We start from the raw sequence: 19,849 nt of genomic DNA on the forward strand, positions 1-19,849 counted from the left end.
TAGCATACCACATATCAGCAGGCTCTCAATTTCTTTTGAAATGCAGAGACCTGCCAATGAATCTACTTCTCAGAAGCTTAATATATTGTTTTCACTTGCATCTTCTTTATTGTCACTCTTTTATGTCTATATTTCAATTGCACACAGCATCTTTCCTTTATTGAGGGCTGCAGTTAATCAGCTGGTCCCATAAAGCACCACATAAATTCTACTTTATGAATTTGGCGTCACAAGAATGTGGCCAAATGCCTTGTGCCCTGAGATTCTGCAGTAACACATCACCCTTGTACAGACTTGCAAATCTGCAGAACTCATGGAAATTACAGCAGCCCAAGAACAGAAACTCCTCAATCACCTTCACTATGGTAGGACTGGTAATGAAAAAATATAATCTAGTGATGGTTGCAAGACAGATCTTAAATACAGTAAGAAAATGAGGTTGGATATGCAAAAGGATCAATGTTTGCAAGGTTGCCTTTGCAACAGACGAACCTCAGCAATGTGAAATGCTGTCATGAGCTCACATTTTCCAAATCTCATACAAATCTCTTCCCTTTGTCAAATCTGTCACTCATTTACACCCTAAACTATACAACTAAAAAGCAGCTATAAAGTTATGTGCAAAAACAGATTTTTTGATTTAATGCATACTAGAAGAATTGCCTTCAAGCTATCTTTATCTTATCATTTAAATACCTACGTTAGGCAGACGCCTTCTCTAAAGTAGGTGCAATGGATCTTTCCAACAGTGCAGTAAAGTTAACTTTGGAAAGATGGGACTTTTTACATCGTTATTGTACCAAGCACAAAGAAGTCAGTGACAGAAGTGGCTTTGCTCTAGACTAAGGTAGAGAAAGTAATAAAAAGCCCTTCCAAAATACAGCGCCAGGTGTTTCAGAACTATCTGTGTGAGGGCACTTTGTGAAATGCATTTGCTGGGAAATCAGTAAGGATGAGAATTGAAAGCCTGAAGGATGCACCATCCATATCCATCAGTACAGGGCTGTGGTTTGTAACCACCAGTCTGAAAAGACACTTTAAATCTGAGTTTCTGTATTCTCAGTTAAAGTTTTGGTAATAAAGTTTCCTGCTAGTCTATAAGAAATGTTGAGTCTTTCTGGTTCCTGCGCAAGACAAAGTATTCCCATCAGTGCTTGCTCAGCTACTCCAGCCTGAACTAGACTCTGATGAACTTTGCTCATCCAAATCTGCAACTGACTTCAGATGAGACCTTACCAGTGCCCTGTAAAACACTACCAGTATTTCTGGAAACACCTCTGCTGACATACCTGAGGATTACACCAGCCTCTTTCACACCTACACGTGGAACTGTAATAACTACACATAGTTATTCTGTGATCAGCTAGAGCATAAGGTCACTCTTCTCCCTCACGCATTTCTAAGAAAAGAGATTAAAGCAGATGTTCAAATTATTAGACCCCAAGTGTATAATTACACACTTTGTGCTAATGAACTTCTTTCCAATTCTACTGCTCCAGTTCTCAAGGACGCGCAATAGAAAATAAAAACAGGAACTTTTTAAAAGAAACATGAAACACCACAGTATTGCTGCAATCAACTCAACTTCTTTTCATAAAGATGCAAACTGAACAGACAGCACCTCCCACCTGCTTCTTCATTGAAAAATCTATTTTCATTATTCACTGCATTCTGGGTAACAGCATCCTCAAACGCAGCTACTGTATGTGCTACACAGCAGCCACCATATGTCTTTCCTCCTCATATATTCAAGAAAATCAAAACACTTAAAAATCAGATTTGCTAATAAAAATATACCGTGCTTTTAGGAAACTTTTTTTTTTATTTAAACTTCTTGTTTAAGGGATTTTACTAAATGAAGGAAGGTGGTTCGTGTTTAACTTTCTGTACCAACCTTTGCCTTGTACATTTCTGGTTGTTAAGTGATGGTTGTACAATTAAAGCTTCCAGAACAATAGTGCTAATACGTAAAATTCAAGAGCATTGTACACTTGAGAACACTGTTGAGTTTTGTGCTTTTGGAATCTTCCTCAATTTCTCTGCTCCCTATAAGCAATATAACATACAGATGTTTCATCTATGGACACTTCCTCCAACACATTCTCAGTTCATGGGGCTCAGAAGAAAGGACTGCAGACACGGGAAGGCTTTGCACTGTTATCAAGGCCCATCTCACTGCACTTTGTATTTTTGGGTTCTTAATTTTTATGGGTGAGATCAGCTATAATTATTGCAGACAATAGGCTGCCTGGACACCTCAGCACTGTGACTACTGGAGAGGAGTTGTTTCTGGCTTTTGGTTTTCATTTCAGCTCAATGTGCCTTAATCAGAAGCTAATTAAGCCCTTTGTGAGAACCACAACACAGAAAAGGCACCTTCAATGCAGAACTGCTTTCCTAACCACACATGAATACCAAACTGTGTCAACAGAATGTGAATTATGCTAGAGCGTTAGTGAAGTGTTTCTTTTTCACAGTGAGATACTACAGGTATAAACAACCATCTACCAAAATTGCTCAGCAAACCAAATTTCAGACAAATACATGTTTTTTTCCCCTCACTTTACAGTGTCAAATGAAGCCTAATTCTTGGCTCAAATAAAATGCTCAGAAAACGTCTGAAAAGATCACATCTCTTCTTATTTGCATCTCCGATTTTCCAAGAATATTTGCAACCCCTTCAAGAACTGAAGTCCTACACCCACATTTGAATTGTGAAGGATCAACAAAATATATATATAGCATGCAATTCACTGCCTGAAATGACTGTGACATTTCATTTTAGCTAAGTTGCATTTTTTTGCTCAGAGGGATTGTCTGATAAGGGAGTAGGATCTGAGCTACAGACTATCCTTGCAATTTAGACAATAAGAATCTGCCCATTTTGCCTGTTAACTCCAAGACCAGACTGCCATTGTCAAACTGAGAAGCAAGAGATGTGAAATTGCCTTCAGACAAGCAAGATTAAGCTAAGACCATAATTTACTAAATCTGAGAATAAAGTGATATTGTTTGCATAAAGTATATTCTTACAAAAGAAACAAATCTGTTCCCATAAACATACTCTTTTAAACAATCATGAAAATCTGGCTTGCGTTAGTGGGAACATGTTATCATTATTACCTGGGGAGCTGGACTAGATGACATTTATATGTCCCTTCCAACTCAAATGATTCCATGATTAGAAAATTGTAATTAAAACTAAGAAGGAAAATCATCATATGTATTAAACAGATGTCTTGGACAGATCAGCCGCTTTCAATGCTACTGTTAATTAGAAGTATTATAAGACAGCTCTGAACACTCACAGGGAACCAAAGCTTTGCAGTTCAGCTCTGTAGGTCTAACTATCCAAGCAATCCCAAGATCTCCAGTTGCTGGGCACCAACTGGCATTTAACTGCAATGTGGAGTAACTGACTTCAGAGTTTGACCATGCAACCCAAAAATATGGCATAGATACATTTATGTTTCAACATTTGAGACAGAAAGGTCCCAGGTTGGTTGCCTGAAAGCTTCTCTAATTGTCTACCGACATTTATTTCCTGTGCTGCGGGTATTTGAGTCTTTTCTCTGTGGATTACTCTGCTGTAACAGAGATGAACTTGATCCAAATCATTCAAAACTCAGTAACTCACAAATGCAGATCCTGCTTCTCATTTCAGTCCATCCCTAAGTGGTTGCTTTTGCAGAAAGCAGAAGATATTTTTCTGATTTACACACAGTCCATTAAACTGAATTACAAAAAAATGCAATTCTTCAGAGGAAAAAGAATAGACAGATTTCCCTTTTGGGATAGCAAAAGCAGTAAATATATAAGCTTATATATTTGCAATGAAGTGATGATATTTCACATATCTCCCTTCTGCACTAGCAAACAAGAATTAGAAACAGAAAAACTCAGAGCTAATTTGACACAACTCTGAGAAGTGCATAGCAAGTAATGAACTCTCAGGAGCAATCAACAAGGCTCAGGCCTTCGTTTGTTTACACCACAATAGATGCAGATAACTTTACCAAAGGCAACCAGTTCAATAGCACTGACAGAACTTGTCTAAATTTATACTGCAGTAACCAGAGATGGAATGTAGTCCTTAAAGTAGCAAAGGGAAAACAAAACAGAAAAAGATGCAGGTGACATTTGAAAAGCCTTATTTTCTGTATGTTACTGAAAATATTTGTTTTCATTTGATTTGGAAAGTTTTACCTTAAACATGTAGTGATAAGCACTATATTTTTTTGTACCCGTTGGGTTTCCCAGAGATTTTACCGACTTTAACATTTTTGGAAATATTCCCCAAAATGCAGGAATTAATATTTGTGAGAAAAAGAGAACTACATGAAACCAGTCTTGTGATGAGAGAGATGCGTTGGATGCTCCGCTTATCATACCAGTGCATAAACACCTGCTGTTCCTACACAGTGTTTCTATTAAAAGAGTGACCAACTTGAACAGTTTTCTGTTGGCATCCTAAAAATCACATTACTTCGCCTGAAAATTGTTACTTGCTGGTGCTAAGCATTTGCTGTGCTGCCATTTTCTAACCTTTATTGTAAAATTGAAATTATTAGCCGTTTTAGCATTTTGTTTAATAAAGTGTTCACAAATCCTATTACTCTCAGCTGTCTAAGCATGCTTTCACCGTGATACAGCAGGTTTCATACCTCTGTGGCAGACTACAAGAGGCTTTTTAAAAATGCTGCTGTTTTAGTATCATTACACCATGGCATAGTTACTTTTATATGGTTGCTGTCTCCCAGCATGGCCTGGGATCAATCTTTATTCAGCAATGATGAAGAGTTACGTCATGTCCTTGTTCAACCTTAAGAAATTATGAAAGGAATTGACTGAATGTTACTCTATTGGCATGTTACCTTGTTAAAGAGATGCACTTGCTGTAAGCACAAATCCAGCTGATAGTAGTGCTGCTACTACAGCCAGCATCTGTTTCAGCAAGTACCCGAAAGCAGCTAAGTGAACAACACGCTGCTTCTCATGCACTGCTTCCTCCTTTCTGTCTCACTCCTAGCTGCTCTGATGTCACTTTTGTCTCTAAAGAAGTTGTCTGTTATATTTTGGAGGTTGCTGTAATTTGATCAACTCTATGAAAGATGATGCTAAGGAAGTGACAGCAAGTCAATGGATGGTACCATTCCCAACTTGTTATCTGTCTGGGGCCTGGCATGAGCCAGAAGAAAACGTAAAACAGCTCCCACAGGGGCAATTCTTTCACCACTTCAAGTTCATGTAAAAGCAAGCTTCACACATATACCTAAGAGATTTCTGTGTTTAATGACAGAAAGTATTATAAGTATTCTAACTTATTCTCTTTGGTAAAGTATTTATCACCTAGAAGGAAAAAACAGCATTCAATTATAGAACTGTGTAGCAACCTGGGTTCAAGATCAAATCCAAGGTTATCGTATGTTCAAACATCAGTTTACTCTTCAAGCCTAACAGAACGGTCAGGACAAGTAATTTTGTGGAACACAGCTATGATGAGAAGTGCCTGAAAAAATGTATTTCTGTTATATAAGTACTTCACACACGTATAATTCAAAACAAGTATGTAGAGTGAGGAATGCTTTAAAACCCATGAGCATTTGCTCCAACTGGAAAGTGACTTTTGATTTTATGTTTGCAAGCCTTTGGTGTGCAATCTTTGTACAAACCTGATCCCTTGAACTACACCATTATAACTGGTCGCATCTAGATCTCAAAATACAACATCTAGAAATGTGAATGTTACAACTGACAAAACAATTCTACAAATCCCATTGTGTGTAGGCCAGCTGTCACAGAATTTCAGAGTTGGGTTGGAAGGAACCTCCAGAGATTGAGTCCAACCCTCTCTGCTAAAGCAAGTTCCCTACAGTAGGTGACTCAGCCTGTCTGCTGTTGTTGTGAATATGAAAAATAGCATTTGAAATCTAAAAATAACTGGAAGCATTATCTTACAGGTACTGTTATCTTCAAATTCAGTCAGATGACCTCATTCAAAGACAATGGATCTGCTTACTTGAGCAGTAATTCCTGAGTACAAGCGTTTGCAGTGACAAGACTCAATTCACAGCACAAGTTAGTTTTGGAATTAAGTCATTTGTTTGTATTGAATTTCATATAATGCAAACATCCCAGAAGTGTGTGTTTTCAGCTACCACTACAGGAAGAAGTGCAGCTTATCAGAAATAAATTATTGAGAATAAATTCCTAAGACCTGGAAAAATGCATAGGCTTAAAATGATGCTTTCATTTCTATTTTAAATCTATGTCTAATACCTTCCTCCCATTCCTCTTTCCCTGGTGTGACTAATGTCTTTTTCTTACTGATGGCACTTTTATTGATTACATTTTTTTTCTTTTTTCTTTTTCTTCCTTTTCTTTTTTTTCCTTTTCTTCCAATAGCTTCACTACTTCACGAATGTAGAAACAAACCCTCTCCTTTCCTCAGAAAAAGCCATTTTTTAATCTGCATGAACAGAAAGTGAGGACCATTATTTCAAATCTTCACAATGAATCCCCAAGTAAGCTGGTAATCCTTTTTCTCTGAAAATATAAATGTACCAGCTAGTTTCAGGGCAGAAGGTGGCAATAATTTGCCTACAGGAGTATACCTCTCCTTTTCCTCCTTTGCTCTTGTTTTCATAGAAATATTCAAAAGGAAGCCTTACAAAGTGATATGGCTTCTAAGTTGATCAACATGATTTAAGACTCCTCTCTGCCTTCTTCATGGAAGTATCATACTTCCGAGGTGCAAACAGTTGGGCCTAGCGATGTCTCAAGCAAACCTCTTACAAGGGCATCATCAACTTTCTGAGTTACAGGACTTCCATTTAATAGGTTCTTCCTGAGGTATTCTAAGGTTAGCTCTGCATATGAATGTTTGCACAGAACATTCTCCTTTGCAGACATAGGAGGAGGTCTGCAATATTTACCAATCACATAGCAGTGGAATGAAAATGTTCACATCACTTTAATAGCTTCCACACAGTTCTACCCTGCTTCTCTTTTTTGGCATATTCATTTAACTTCCTGAAAACGCACTATCTAATAAAACCCTCCTACAAAAATACAAATTCCCTCATGAAATATGCATATGTAGAATGTGCAGTCTTTCCCCCCATATGCTATTGCTTTTCTCTGGTGCACATAAGAGATGCATGTGAGATGAAGAAGCAGAACAGAATATCCCCAGCCACCACTGCACTGCTCTTTCTTTTGACCCTGGCAAGAACTTGATTTTGCTGCCTCAGTCTTGAAGCTACTTGGTTTTTCTTCTAATGGGAGGAGAGGCAGAAATGGTAATAGCCATCCACAGACAGCAAGGATATCAATTCTTGCCTGCTTTTCTTTGTCTTTTAATCAAATATTAATTGGTTACAGCCACTTCACTACTCACAGAAAATATCTATCGGTAATGAAAACAGTTTAATTTTCTATGCCTCTAGGAGTAGCAAAATAAAGACTAATCTCCTGGTGTGAAAACTCAGAAAATAACAGTAATAATAACAGTTATAATTATTATTATTATTTACAGATAGTAGCTAACCCAGTTTTACTTAGGTAAAGCTGTTTCATCCTGTTAACAAGTTAGAAGAATGAATTGCAGCATTCATACTGAAAATTCTGAAGCAAAAAAATCAGATCTCAATATGTTTAGAGCTGATAATCTTGCTCCTCACAGAAGCCCAGGACAGAGGCATGTCAGTGTCTGGAATATGCATCACTATTTTTTTTTTCTTATCTGCATTCTGCACTGAAAGTTACTCTTTGGTTTGAGTAAATATTATTGCCCCTCTGTAAAAACAGAGAAAAAGAACCTCCCAGAGTTAACAAGATACAGCTTTGAAACGCTCTGTAGCCTTAGTTTTAGAATGCATTTGTCTTATTGTTCCTTGAGTTTGAGACTCAGATAGTCCACTGAGATATCTACCTAGAAATCTACTTTTGCAAGTCTTTTTTTTCTAAGCCAGAAAAGGAAACAAAGGCTGAGCATTGTTAATTTGAACCCAAGAAACCAGTTTCAACTCAGCCATGTTCATTACTCATATTTCACCTTCAGAAACTTTAAAATGATGCACTCTCCAGCCATGAAAACTGAATACAAAAACTTTAAGCTGAAATACTTGCTGTAACTGGATAAGGAAAGACTTAGTTCTAAGACTTGAAGTTCTTTTAGTTGTCAGTCAGTCATACACAAGAAGTCATACAACTCATTTGGGAAATAAGACTGATTTCTCTGAATGAACTCCATGCAATGAGTACTCTCTTTAATAGGGAATGGAACATAAGACCTTCTCATCCATCATCCCCAGTAGGGCTGTTAGGTAAACGTTCAGATTCAGAACCTAAGCTATACCCTAAACAAGGCAGATTCTTGACTGAGCTTGCCAAATTCTATTTCTGTAATTAAAAGTGTTCTCCTGACTCCCTTTAGAAATTTAAACAACAGTCAGTGTAATTGAATGTGCTTTCTTTTGCCTACTGAACTTAGAATTCCCTCATCAAAATAATGGCGCTTCCTTAGAATTTGCCTTGGGCATTTGTGCAAGGTCAAAAAGACCTAATACACAGGGATAAATCCAGTTTGAATTACTGCATCCATTCATGCTCTAGGGGCTCTGTGACCCTGTTAGCAACAAATCAAAAGCAGTGTGTTTGGAGGTATAACATTTAGCATTTTAGAAAACACAGAACGAGAGCATGGTCAGAAAGAAACCTAAAATGCAGTTACACCATCATCACCATGCATGAGCTACCACACTGCTAGCACTTGTAACAAACAGGAGTCATGCACTTGTTCAGGAAGCAGACAGAACCGTGTTACCACAGTCAAGAATTCACACTTGCCAAGAGATGCCACCTTGGTGCACAGTGTTGTCTTTTTGATGACTACACTGCAAAAGAGAAAATCTCTTCCCTTGCCAGCAGGGTCTGAAGAACTGAAACTAAAATTGTTTCTTCTGTGAAGTCCTTTATTAGTGGAGGAGTTTTAGAAGCTTTAGTTGGCATCAAATGAAGTTGCACTTGGCGGGAACTCTAACGCCACAGAACTTTTGAAAGAGGTACCTGAAAACCTCTTTTCAACAGACAAGACTTTGTGTCTTAAATAGTGGCGCCTTCGTGGCAGCAGTTAAGAATTAGTTATCAATCTTTCTTTTGTTGAAATTACAGCCTCATTCATTTTAAGGCATTAGATAAGAGGACACGTCTGCTCTGAAAGGGCAGCTATCCTCAATGCAAGTTACAGCTCAACCTTTGCCGCTGGGTAGCTGAGTTAGAAATCAGTGGCTTGCATGGAAGCATATTGTAAAGCTGGGACACTGCTGTGAATAATGAAGCATATCAAGTGTTTTGATAAACCAAAGGAATCTAAAGGGATTTTAAAAAGAAAGAGAGGGGACATTAAGGCTTGTCTTATTTTCTGAAATCTTCCATTAGTACCCTCACAGAGACCTGCTCCCTACATCTCAGACAACTGACTTAAAATTCCATTTCAGAAAATAAAGAACACAATTCCATCATCTTTTCAAACATTTGGCTTCATGATGGAAAGCTTATATTCTTAGTGGGTTTTTTTTTTCCCCCCACTAGAGATTACTCAGGTGTATTTTCTGCTAGCATTTGTTATTTTATTAATGTCTCTGTAATACCAGTCACCATTATAAAAGGAATTCCACTTTTTTTTTTTTTTTTTAAACACGATTACTAGTCTTGATTTTCATCCTCAGAGCAGAGATAGTTTTGAAGGAGTCTAGGGAGTAGGAAGGAATACGACTCAGACACTGCAGTCAATTGTTACCTCTGAGCACATACACTTAGTTTGCTTTTCTTTGATGCTGCTGCCAGTTTTATTCACAGGCGTATGAAAAAAAGGTCATGACATTTAGAATTACAGTACGCTGGAAATTAAATGTTCCTTTACATTTTTAATTTCTGAAAGTAATTTATTATGGAATAATATTTGAAGATGATTGAATGAATGTGTGAAGATTAACGTGAACTGCCTTCAAATTGGAAGTTCACAAGCACATATATTTAACCTTGTTGTATAATAGGCATTAAAAAGTTTATGCAGTAGCTCTAAGAGCCGCATTTCCATTTTGCTGGAAGCATTTGCACTGTAATTCTCCTTAGTATTTTTCCACTGACACATCTGTATGGAGCATGAAGTTTAGCTCTATCATTTTCCACTTAAGATTATTCTTTATTTGAATGGATTGAACTAAGTAAAGAGTAGAAACAAAGTCCCAATTGTTGACTTTTTTTTTTTTAAAAACAAATCTTTACATAAAAAACCAACCTGCTGAGTTTTATTCAAATTCAGCAATATCGATACAGCATACTATAAGAGGAAGAGAAATTTGGGATCAAGTCTAGAGAAAGCATTATGGCACCAAGTGATGTAAATACTACCAGGAGCTCCAGACTGGAGGTTGAGGAAGGGGACCTCGCTTCAGTGCTGCTGGGACCAGAGTGCCTGCAGGGGACTGAGGTGCTCTGCTATCAATTGCATTTCACCTCTCTCACATTACCTCACGTAATACTCAGGCTTGCTTCTCCAAAACTAGGTGACACTACTTGCTGAATCATAGAATGGCCTGGGATGAAAAGGACCACAATACTCATTTGGTTCCAATCCCCTGCTATGTGCGGGGTCACCAACCAGCAGACCAGGCTGCCCAGAGCCACATCCAGCCTGGCTTTGAATACCGGCAGGGATGGGGCATCCACAGCCTCTTTGGGCATCCTGCTCCAGTGCCTCACCACCCTCTGTGTGAAAAACTTCCTGCTAATATCCAACCTAAACCTCCCCTGTCTCATTTTAAAACCATTCCCCCTTGTCCTATCACTACCAAGTGACACCACCCTCGTAAACAGACATACCCCTCCTGTTTATAAGCTTGCTTCAAGTATTGAAAGGAACAAACAAAGGAATCATACTAAAGGCCATCCTGTAGACAACTTTTTCCACTGGCAATTGAAATGATGATTCTAGTATAAACTTGAGGAAGATCGGTTGTCACCAGGCTGGAAGGGGCAGACACACATCATACAGACTCCTTCACTCCAATCTGCAGCCAGAGGCACCACATGCATCATGACTAATGAGGGTTAAATTCCAGAGAAAGTAGGATTTCAGCATCCAGCCCTGCTATACACACATACAACGTGCACACAGTCACTCCCACACCTCTACAAGTGGCCTTGCCTATGGCAATATAATCAAACTCAAGAGTAGCTCCTTTACACACACTTGGTGCTGGAGATAACTAGTGTATTGTTTTGACCATTTCCATACACATCTGACAGGGATTTCCTTTATTTCCCATGTGACTGTACTTCTCCAAGCACTCCTTTCATGCCACGCTGAGTGGCAGCAATGAAGCATTTAACATCCTTGTCCCTACTACTGTCACCAAGGCAATGGCACAAGTACTGTTATCCCAAGAGGGACTTCTTGAAAATGCCTTCAGGAAAGTTGCTCCACAGATCACCCAATCTATTAAATTAATGCTTTGTTGGCCAGAGTTAGAGTTTTTGAGTCAAGCAAAACAAAAGCCTGCGTTTTAGAATACATATACCCTGTCAAATTGCATTTATCAAGATAAGGGTTATTAGAATCTTTTTTCTCTTGTGTGAATGAAATTGTAAGCTTAAAATGTCACTGAAGATTTATTAATCTGATACTCTTTCTGATAAGGGCAACAAAGAGGGCATACAGGGAGAAGAAAAGTATGTTTTTGACAGACTGCAAGGAGGGAAAAATAAGTAAAAGGCAATTTATCAGTACACATTCTGTAACCAAAGATTCAAGTCACATAAAGCAATATTATTTATATATTGATTTCAGAACCTTGCCATCTAAAATACTTCATTTAAGTCTTAATAGCTAGGCAAACAAAAGTGTGATTTTCAAGAAACAGAGCAAACCTGAATTTTCAAGATCTAGACTGGAGAATGATTGCAAATACTCCAAAAACCAACTCCTCTTCTAAATTGCCTTTCCCATAATGGAGTAGAACTCTCAGACAGAACCTGGCTGTGGCACTGCTGCTGGAGTTGGGCTTTGAGTGCTTCTCCTTTGAAAGTGCTAATACCCCTTGGATGAGGTCACCCCAAGACAGCTTGTGCTTACTTCCCTGGGGAGGTCAATTAGCTCACTGAGCTTACAGACCTCAACACAGAGCTCAGTGGAGAGCTGGCAGAGAAAATACTGGTGCTGAGATCTCAGCCTTGTTGAGGGAACGCACACATTTATCTTATATAAAATCAGATAAACATAGCATGCGACTTCCAATGGCAACATCAACAACAAGGCTAATAATGATAATATGGATCCCATATTATCAATGAGCATGAACATATGCCCATGCAATCCTAAATGACTTTCTGAATAAGAATACAGGCTACTGATAAATGTGTATCTATTTTACTTACATACAAAGCAATAACCATTAAGTCTCTTTTTTTTTTTTTTTTTTTTTGGTCTTCTGTGATTCAGAATTTCATTCAAAATATTTTCACACAATACACGAAAATCATGAGCCAGAACTCAGTTTTCCTATGAGACTCTGTCAGGTAGATGCCAGTTCTGCAGAAGCTGAATGGAAGCATTACATTACACAAAAAAAAGTTCCGCTGTACTTTTGATTTTTCTCAAAGTGTTCCACATGAAAACTACCAGTTATAAAAAGCCTGTATTATGCTTTTCCTGAGAACACAGCAGGAAACAGCTTAGCTGTTGTCATTTCATCACCAGCTTAACTCACCTGTCTTTTCTGTCTTGTGCTTTGGACCCTCAGGCCCTGGGAGGCACGGGCAGGGCCCTTCGCATCGAGCTGTGATGGTTTTGCCAGAAGTACATGCATGAAATTCCAACTTGCACTGAAATCATAAAAAAAGCAAGAATATGTTTTGAATTAGGACAAGATATAAAAGCAGCAGCTGTGGATTAAATGAGAAATTGCATCTAGCCATAACAGCATTGGACAGATTGCAAAACTTCTATCTCTATTGAAAATGCCATTGTTTTTATGGTCACAGCACAATAATAGCTACTTCCTATGCAGTCTTTTGCATGACATTTCTAAATGTGCATCATAAAGTGTTATTATTCCCTGTTTAAACGTATGGAACCTGCAGCACAGCAACTCCTGTCAACTCCTTTCAGGTCACTGAGAGATCAGTGGCAGCGATGGGAAAGAAATACAAACCTTCAGAATCCCAGCTGCTTCCTATCCTGCATCACCTTGCTTGAGGTATGAGCTCTTCAAAGGGGTTGTTTCACTTATCACCTGTATATTATTGGTACTAATCCCAAGTTTTTTGGTCTTTCAGGATCTGGGAACACCAACTTTTGCTGAGAGCAGTGCCCAGGCCTGGTAGCACCCACGGAACAACACCAACCCTCACAACAGTGAGAATTAAAAGAAACCAACTTGAATTCAAAGAAAATGTTTTACTGAGAGATGCAGACACTTGAGGATGAGACTGGTCCTTCCACGTCTGTTGCTCTCAATGAGGATGAAATTCTAAGCGACTCCAACCAGTCATTATAAGCTGCCTAACTGTTTACAGCACCGTCCCTAGAATCAACTGTTTGTTATTCAACCAACTCCAGAAATACAGGAGAACTGTAAAACAACCAAAGACTGAAAATTAAACTAGAATCATAGATGTTACAAGAGACCTCCAGGATCATCAAGGCCAACTGTCAGCCCATTACCACCATACCCACCCACAGAGGAATGCAGTACACTTCCCTATATTTGCATATTATTGCTGGTTCCTCTCCCTTCCCTAAAACCTCACAGATGGGATTTACAGCACTGCATCCAGACTATTTAGGACAGCAGGACATGTGCACTATTGGACAAATGAGACAATTCAGAAGAATTAATATTGCAGGAGCGTGCTAGTTAAAAAGCCCTGATTTATAGCACTCTGGCTATTCACAGCCTTTGCTGTTTGCATTACGTACATTTTAGTGCTGACTTTTCTCTAAGAGCATTGTACCTGTGTGGCTGTCCTCTTTGCAGTTACTGCCTCAAGGATACTTTCCCCAGCCTGAGCCCAGCAGCATGATCGCTGGAGACCAGACTAATGTACTAATACAGCAGAGAACAAGAGGACAGCACACAGAAGCAGAAAAAGAAACGTGCCAAGCATTCTCTTTGGCTGGATACCTACTGAACTCAATTCAATCCCATTTTCTTTTTTTTTCCCCCCTTTTTCAAGTACTGATTTTAACACAACATAGCCTGAGGGCTTTTAATAGAGGAGGGAGCAGTGCCTGCAGCCCTGAGGCTGCACTGCTCCCTGCAGAGACTGCCTCCTGCCAGGGGAAATTGGGAATGCTGGCCTGCAAAATCCTTTGATAAGACTGAGTTTTATTATAGATTAATTCTTTCCCACTGAAAATTAGATCAGCATGCTCACACAGTATGACGCCGCGTGTTTTCAAATGTAAAGCTTCTTAAAGGGCTGAGGGACACATCCCACAGGTCCACGGCATTACTTCGATGAGGTTGCAGTGGGCAACCAGAGCTCTTACAGCAAGAGCCACTGAACAGAATCACAGCATCATCTGCTTTATTTTGGTACAGTGGAAGCCAAGAGAAGAGAACAGGATGTTGTTACAAGATAAATGCCTCCTGCTTCGAAAATGCTGCAAATGTCTTGGCTTCGCCTCTGTTTATTTTTGTTAAAGGGGCTCATCTTTGCCCAAGCTTTAATCTAGCAGCAGGAGCCCATTATCCTCTGCCTACATCCTATTCTGTTGACATTATCTCCCAGCCATTCTGAACTTCAATGCACCCTGGTGGCTGCATGCTCTGTGTGATGTTCTGCCCTTCCAATTTAGGAAGAGCACAGACACAAACATGTGCAAGCTTAGCTTGCACTTTACTTATATTCCTAGCAGTTCCTGCAAGAAATAAGTACTTATTTTTCATCTGTCTGCTCCGTAAGCACATTTGCTTAATCTATGCAGTTTGCACAGCACACACACACACAACAGAAAGCAGATCAGAAGTAAAGGAGACCAGAAGAAAGGAGAACGCTCTCTGCATGCAGTTCTGAAGATGACAACTTTTTCTGCAGCACATTCTGATAGTCAGTGTATTATTGAGAACACAGCCATAAATCGTCCTGCAGCTGGAGTTGATGATTTAATCCCTTACAGAACATCAATTAGTTACATACTTTATTATGCATAATAAATGTAAATTATGTATCTAAGCACTTGCAATTATACTTTAAACACCACCTTTAAGATGCTAAGGCCTATTGCAAGCTCATTAGCATATGTAGTTAAGAAAAAAAGAGCTTTATACTCGGAAACAGCAAGGCAGGTTTTTCCTCATCCTTAGGATTGATAAAAACAGCTACCAAAAAACTCAAAGCCAAGCTCCAAGCATCAACAAACCCAAAGAAAAAACCCACTCCGCCCTGATTACAAAGGGCAAGCTCTCTGATCTGAACATGCAGGGTAAGTAGGATACCTGAGCTTCAAAGTCACGATGGTGCAGCCACATGGGTATACTGTTTTGCCTATGTTTAACCCCACACTGCATACCCATCTTTTTGGAATGTTCCTTTGTGTATTTATTGATGGAACTGGTCTGGTAGGCCAGTGCTGGGGAAAGAAGATGAAAGAACTCCATAGTTTGAGTATATTCGAATAACTGATTACTTTCCAACACAGAATCACCTTATATAACTATCTTCTACTTTCCCAAAGAAAAACATGGAAAAACTGTACTTTTCACATTTACTGAAATAATCCATGCCGGAACAGCTCATGTGAATAGCTTCACATTGGATTTAATGACATTACTTAACCAAAATTAGTGATAGAGAGGGAATGGCCACAGAAAACACCTAATGGAGTATCAATGAAGTTTTCAGACTACTCTGGTGCTGGACCAACAGTATAGAAGGAGACTCTTAGCTTTCTTCAAAACACAGGAACTACGCTTCTAAAAACAAAACTCCCTCATTCCTCTTACAACCCTCCTCTCCTTTTCTCACAGGCACACACAAAATACAAGGTATAGGACAGGACACTGACAAGTGACCCAACCCATCATGGACTTCAAAGCCAAATGGATGCTATGAGCTCTGCAAACACACACACATGGAGTTCCCTGCAGTGATCCTACGTACAAATCATTAGGAGCAGTCCCACAGTTTAGGGCTCATCCTTCTGATTCTAGGATCCAGCCTGATGTGCTATAAATGGATCTGACTTAATCTCTGCTGAGTGTGCCAAGCTTTACGTTTCTCTGCTACCTCCCTGGTGCTTGAACTGCATTTATTTACTATGAACCCCAAGGCCCACATAAACATCTCTAAACTATTTTACTGCAAATGGAAAAGCAGCTCTGTTATTTGTTGCTAAACACATATGGATATCAATAAAATATATGAGGGGAGAAACAGTTGAACATATTCATGGAAAATTCATAAATTAATTTATTCAACTAAGATGAGGGAAATTATAGCAGAGAGTGTTTTGGCTAAAGTGTTCCCCTGAGAGCTGACTACTCGTATAATGATTCCCTCTTTATTGTCAGTGAATCTACAGCAATGTGTTTTGCATAAGCATTCACATCTGAGGGAGAAAGAAAATAGCTACATAAAATTTATTCCCAGCTATTTTATTCTTGCCTGTCAGTCTCCATCCTGTGGTCCCCGCTGGAGGAGAATCTGGGTATTTCTTTATGATGCAATAAAACAACGTATCTGTCTCTCTTTATACTGGCTTTTAAGCTTTGGCAGCCAGGTTTGAATCTAACCTGCACATAAGTGATATTGCCAAATAAGTTTCTGTGGTCCTTTAAGCAAGGGTGTATATTTGACTAATGAACACCTGCACAGACAGTTTAGTGCAACCATCAGACCACATTAATACCTTGAAGAGCTTTGCTTCACGACACAAGGAACTTGACTATTTGCTTAAAATGCAGCAGCAGAGGGGTGAAGCAGGGGACAGCAATGCTGAGGCAGGCAGGCAGCTGCTGGGCATGGGGAGCTGGCATGAAGCAGCACAACAAACCATGCCTAGCACTGAGCAATGTGCCCCTCCATGCCCTGCTGTGTGGCCAGGATGGAGACTGACAGCTCCCTCTGTCACAACAAAGCTGTGTATTTCACCACCATGATTTTAATTACAGTGCACTCAGGGTAAATGCAATGAGACTGTAGCTCTGAGGACACTGTTTAGCAGGAATGTAGATGCAGCTGCAAGTTTCAGGGTCACATATATACAGATATATCTCTATCACTCTGGAATATATTACGTGGCTAAGGTTGCTGCTGGTTGTAGGAACACAGAACTGAGAAGCAGAGTGCTTTGCTCAGCTCAGCACCCCAAATACCACAGAGGAAGATGTGAGAGAACACTGTGCTCAGCAGAGGATCTGAGACTCTGATTTGATCATAACATAAAAAAGTTCCAACACAAAACCTACCATTCCCAATTTCTTGTAGTTATGCTGATAAAGGAAAAAATGTTAACTTCTAAAGTTATACTGCTTCTGTCATTAACTGAAGTGTGAATTAAAAAAGGAGAGAAGAGATATAAGCATATTTTCTTTGCTGCAAGCAACCAGCAGACAATATACATAATGGAGATAAACTCCTGCGCCATCTCTTTCTCACAAGACAGACAAGATTGGAATAGGAGGTTAAATTTTATAGGATGCTAATTAAAATGTATGTTAAAACCTGAAATATTACATCTTCTGAATAGCAGCCGTAAAACCGTATTGCTGAGCAGTGCTCTCACTTGGAAGGCCCTGCAGCTTCCTACATTTCCACTGAGAATTATTTCCATGCTGTGTTTGTTTTACGGTGCATCTTTTGTTCACTCACAATACAACACTTCCAAACTTCACATACAAAAGCTCATTATTTTCTACCTTATCTTTCACCTGCCATCAGCAGAAGCTAAACCTTTCCAAAATTATAGCGTGTGTATTTTTTAAATCTAGGTTTTCTTTGTATCTGTAGTTTCTCTTACCTATCTGTCTTAGCAGGTAATTAGAATCCATTGGAATTCAGACACCTATTTGAGAGGGACTGTTTATTTACATGCTTTAGAGCAATGTTTGCCATTGCTTCCTTAGCTAGGGGCTCTTATCACTATTTGCTTCACAAGCCTCTGCTTCTCATTCCCATCATGAAGAAACAATTACTGTATTCAGAGCACCTTATTCCAAGAGACTTACTTTACTAAGAAAAGAATCAAAACAACATGGGATAATAACAAGTTCAGTATCTTTTCTTCAGCTGCTAAGAGGAGACACACTACATGATACACAGCCATTGCATCCTGTTGAACACATGCAATTAATGGGAATCCTGCACACTTCTAGGTTCTGTGAAGCCCAGAATCCCAAAACCAGCTGCCTAGCTGGCAAGGCAGCAAAGTCAGCCATATGTATTCAGGTTTGTAAACTAACACCAGCATCCTCACACATCTCTCCAATTCATGACAGTGGTCCTGAAGCACCTTTCCCCCACCAATCTGTAGGAAGAGTAAGCTTGCTGCTGCATGTACTCTGCTCCAGCTGCTACTGTCATAAAGGGGAAGATGGAAAAATCCCCAATAATTTGTTTTCTGTTACAAGAGTTACCAGGCTAACACACAGTGGTTTGCCTTTGCAATAAAAGCCATACAAAGTATGGCTTAATTAGGAACTCTGTGCTCCTTATTAGAACACATCTGCTATTAACAGGAGTTACACATGTATGTCAGTGGTGGAATAAACTCTAATTAACACAAACAACCCGTTGTGTAAATATACACTGAATCATTTTTAAAACATACACTAGCTGCAGACCTTTAAGTTGTTGTTATGGATCACTGACTCAGAAATCCTCATTTCTGCAAGAAACGATATGAACCTCACTGTATCTCAAGTAAACTGCAAATATTTGACAAGGTCTCTCATTGCACACTTGCTGACAGGTTGGTGGTTCATAACCTGCTGGTAAAAGAGAATAGGCTCCAGCTGTGAGGTCACAAAGAAAGAGCCAAGGTTCCCAGGTATAGACATTAATCAGGTTGAGGAAATTGATGCAGCTGAATATAGTAAAGCCAAAAGGTCACATGAAGCAAAGTTTGGAGGACCACAAATTGCTCCATGCTCCACAGCTCTGCAGTCCTGTAGATCTAAGGAGGGGGAGATGCAGGTCTTTGCTCTCAGGGCAAAATTAACCACAGAGCAGAAGGAAAGTGAGACCTGGGCAACCTTTAAATACCACTCTAAGTCAGGAGGTCACATCATTCGTAGTGCCAATTGCAGGTGCTCTAAGCACAAGGCTCAGTCCCTAAAATCATGCTTGTCAATTTTAAGACTATAAAATGTAACATTTAAAGTTGGCTTTTTTTTTTTTCTTTCAAGTTCTAGTCATTGGCAATCAGTTGCAAGTTTTCACTTCCTACAGCGTTAAGTGTAAGCAACTGACTACCAACTCCTGAGCAACCAGAAAGACAGAAGGGTCATCTTCTAGGAGGAGACATTTTTCCCCATCTACAGCTTCAGAAAACAGTTGAGTTGCAAAAGGCAGCTCTCATGTAATTAAATATGGCATTAATTTCGTATTTTGTGGCCTCTCACTATAATTAGAAATGGCTTAAGCTTGAATCAGCAGAAGAGCAGAAGGCACCTCCTGGTTTTTTATCCATTAAAGTCAAAGATTTGTTTTAGAACACAATGAGCCTGACTGCCAACGCACACAGGGTCAGTGCAGGGTGAGCTCTGCACCTGAGTTCGTGCTCTTCTTTGCTTTCAAATCAGTGCACCAGAGATCCTTAGAAGAGACTCGGGACTGCTCA

The 19,849-nt window shown here is 39.3% G+C and overlaps 1 protein-coding gene across 1 annotated transcript in view; it reads right to left on the reverse strand.

The window, feature by feature from the left end:
• Positions 1-19,849, reverse strand: part of SPOCK1 (SPARC (osteonectin), cwcv and kazal like domains proteoglycan 1) — a 255,975-nt gene that overhangs the window by 45,742 nt on the left and 190,384 nt on the right. The window contains 1 exon segment of the mRNA XM_052689620.1: positions 12,774-12,888. Within this exon segment, the coding sequence (XP_052545580.1) occupies positions 12,774-12,888 (115 nt within the window).

This window comes from Tympanuchus pallidicinctus, unplaced genomic scaffold (assembly GCF_026119805.1).
Source record: "Tympanuchus pallidicinctus isolate F22 unplaced genomic scaffold, pur_lepc_1.0 scaffold25, whole genome shotgun sequence".
NCBI lineage: Eukaryota > Metazoa > Chordata > Aves > Galliformes > Phasianidae > Tympanuchus > Tympanuchus pallidicinctus.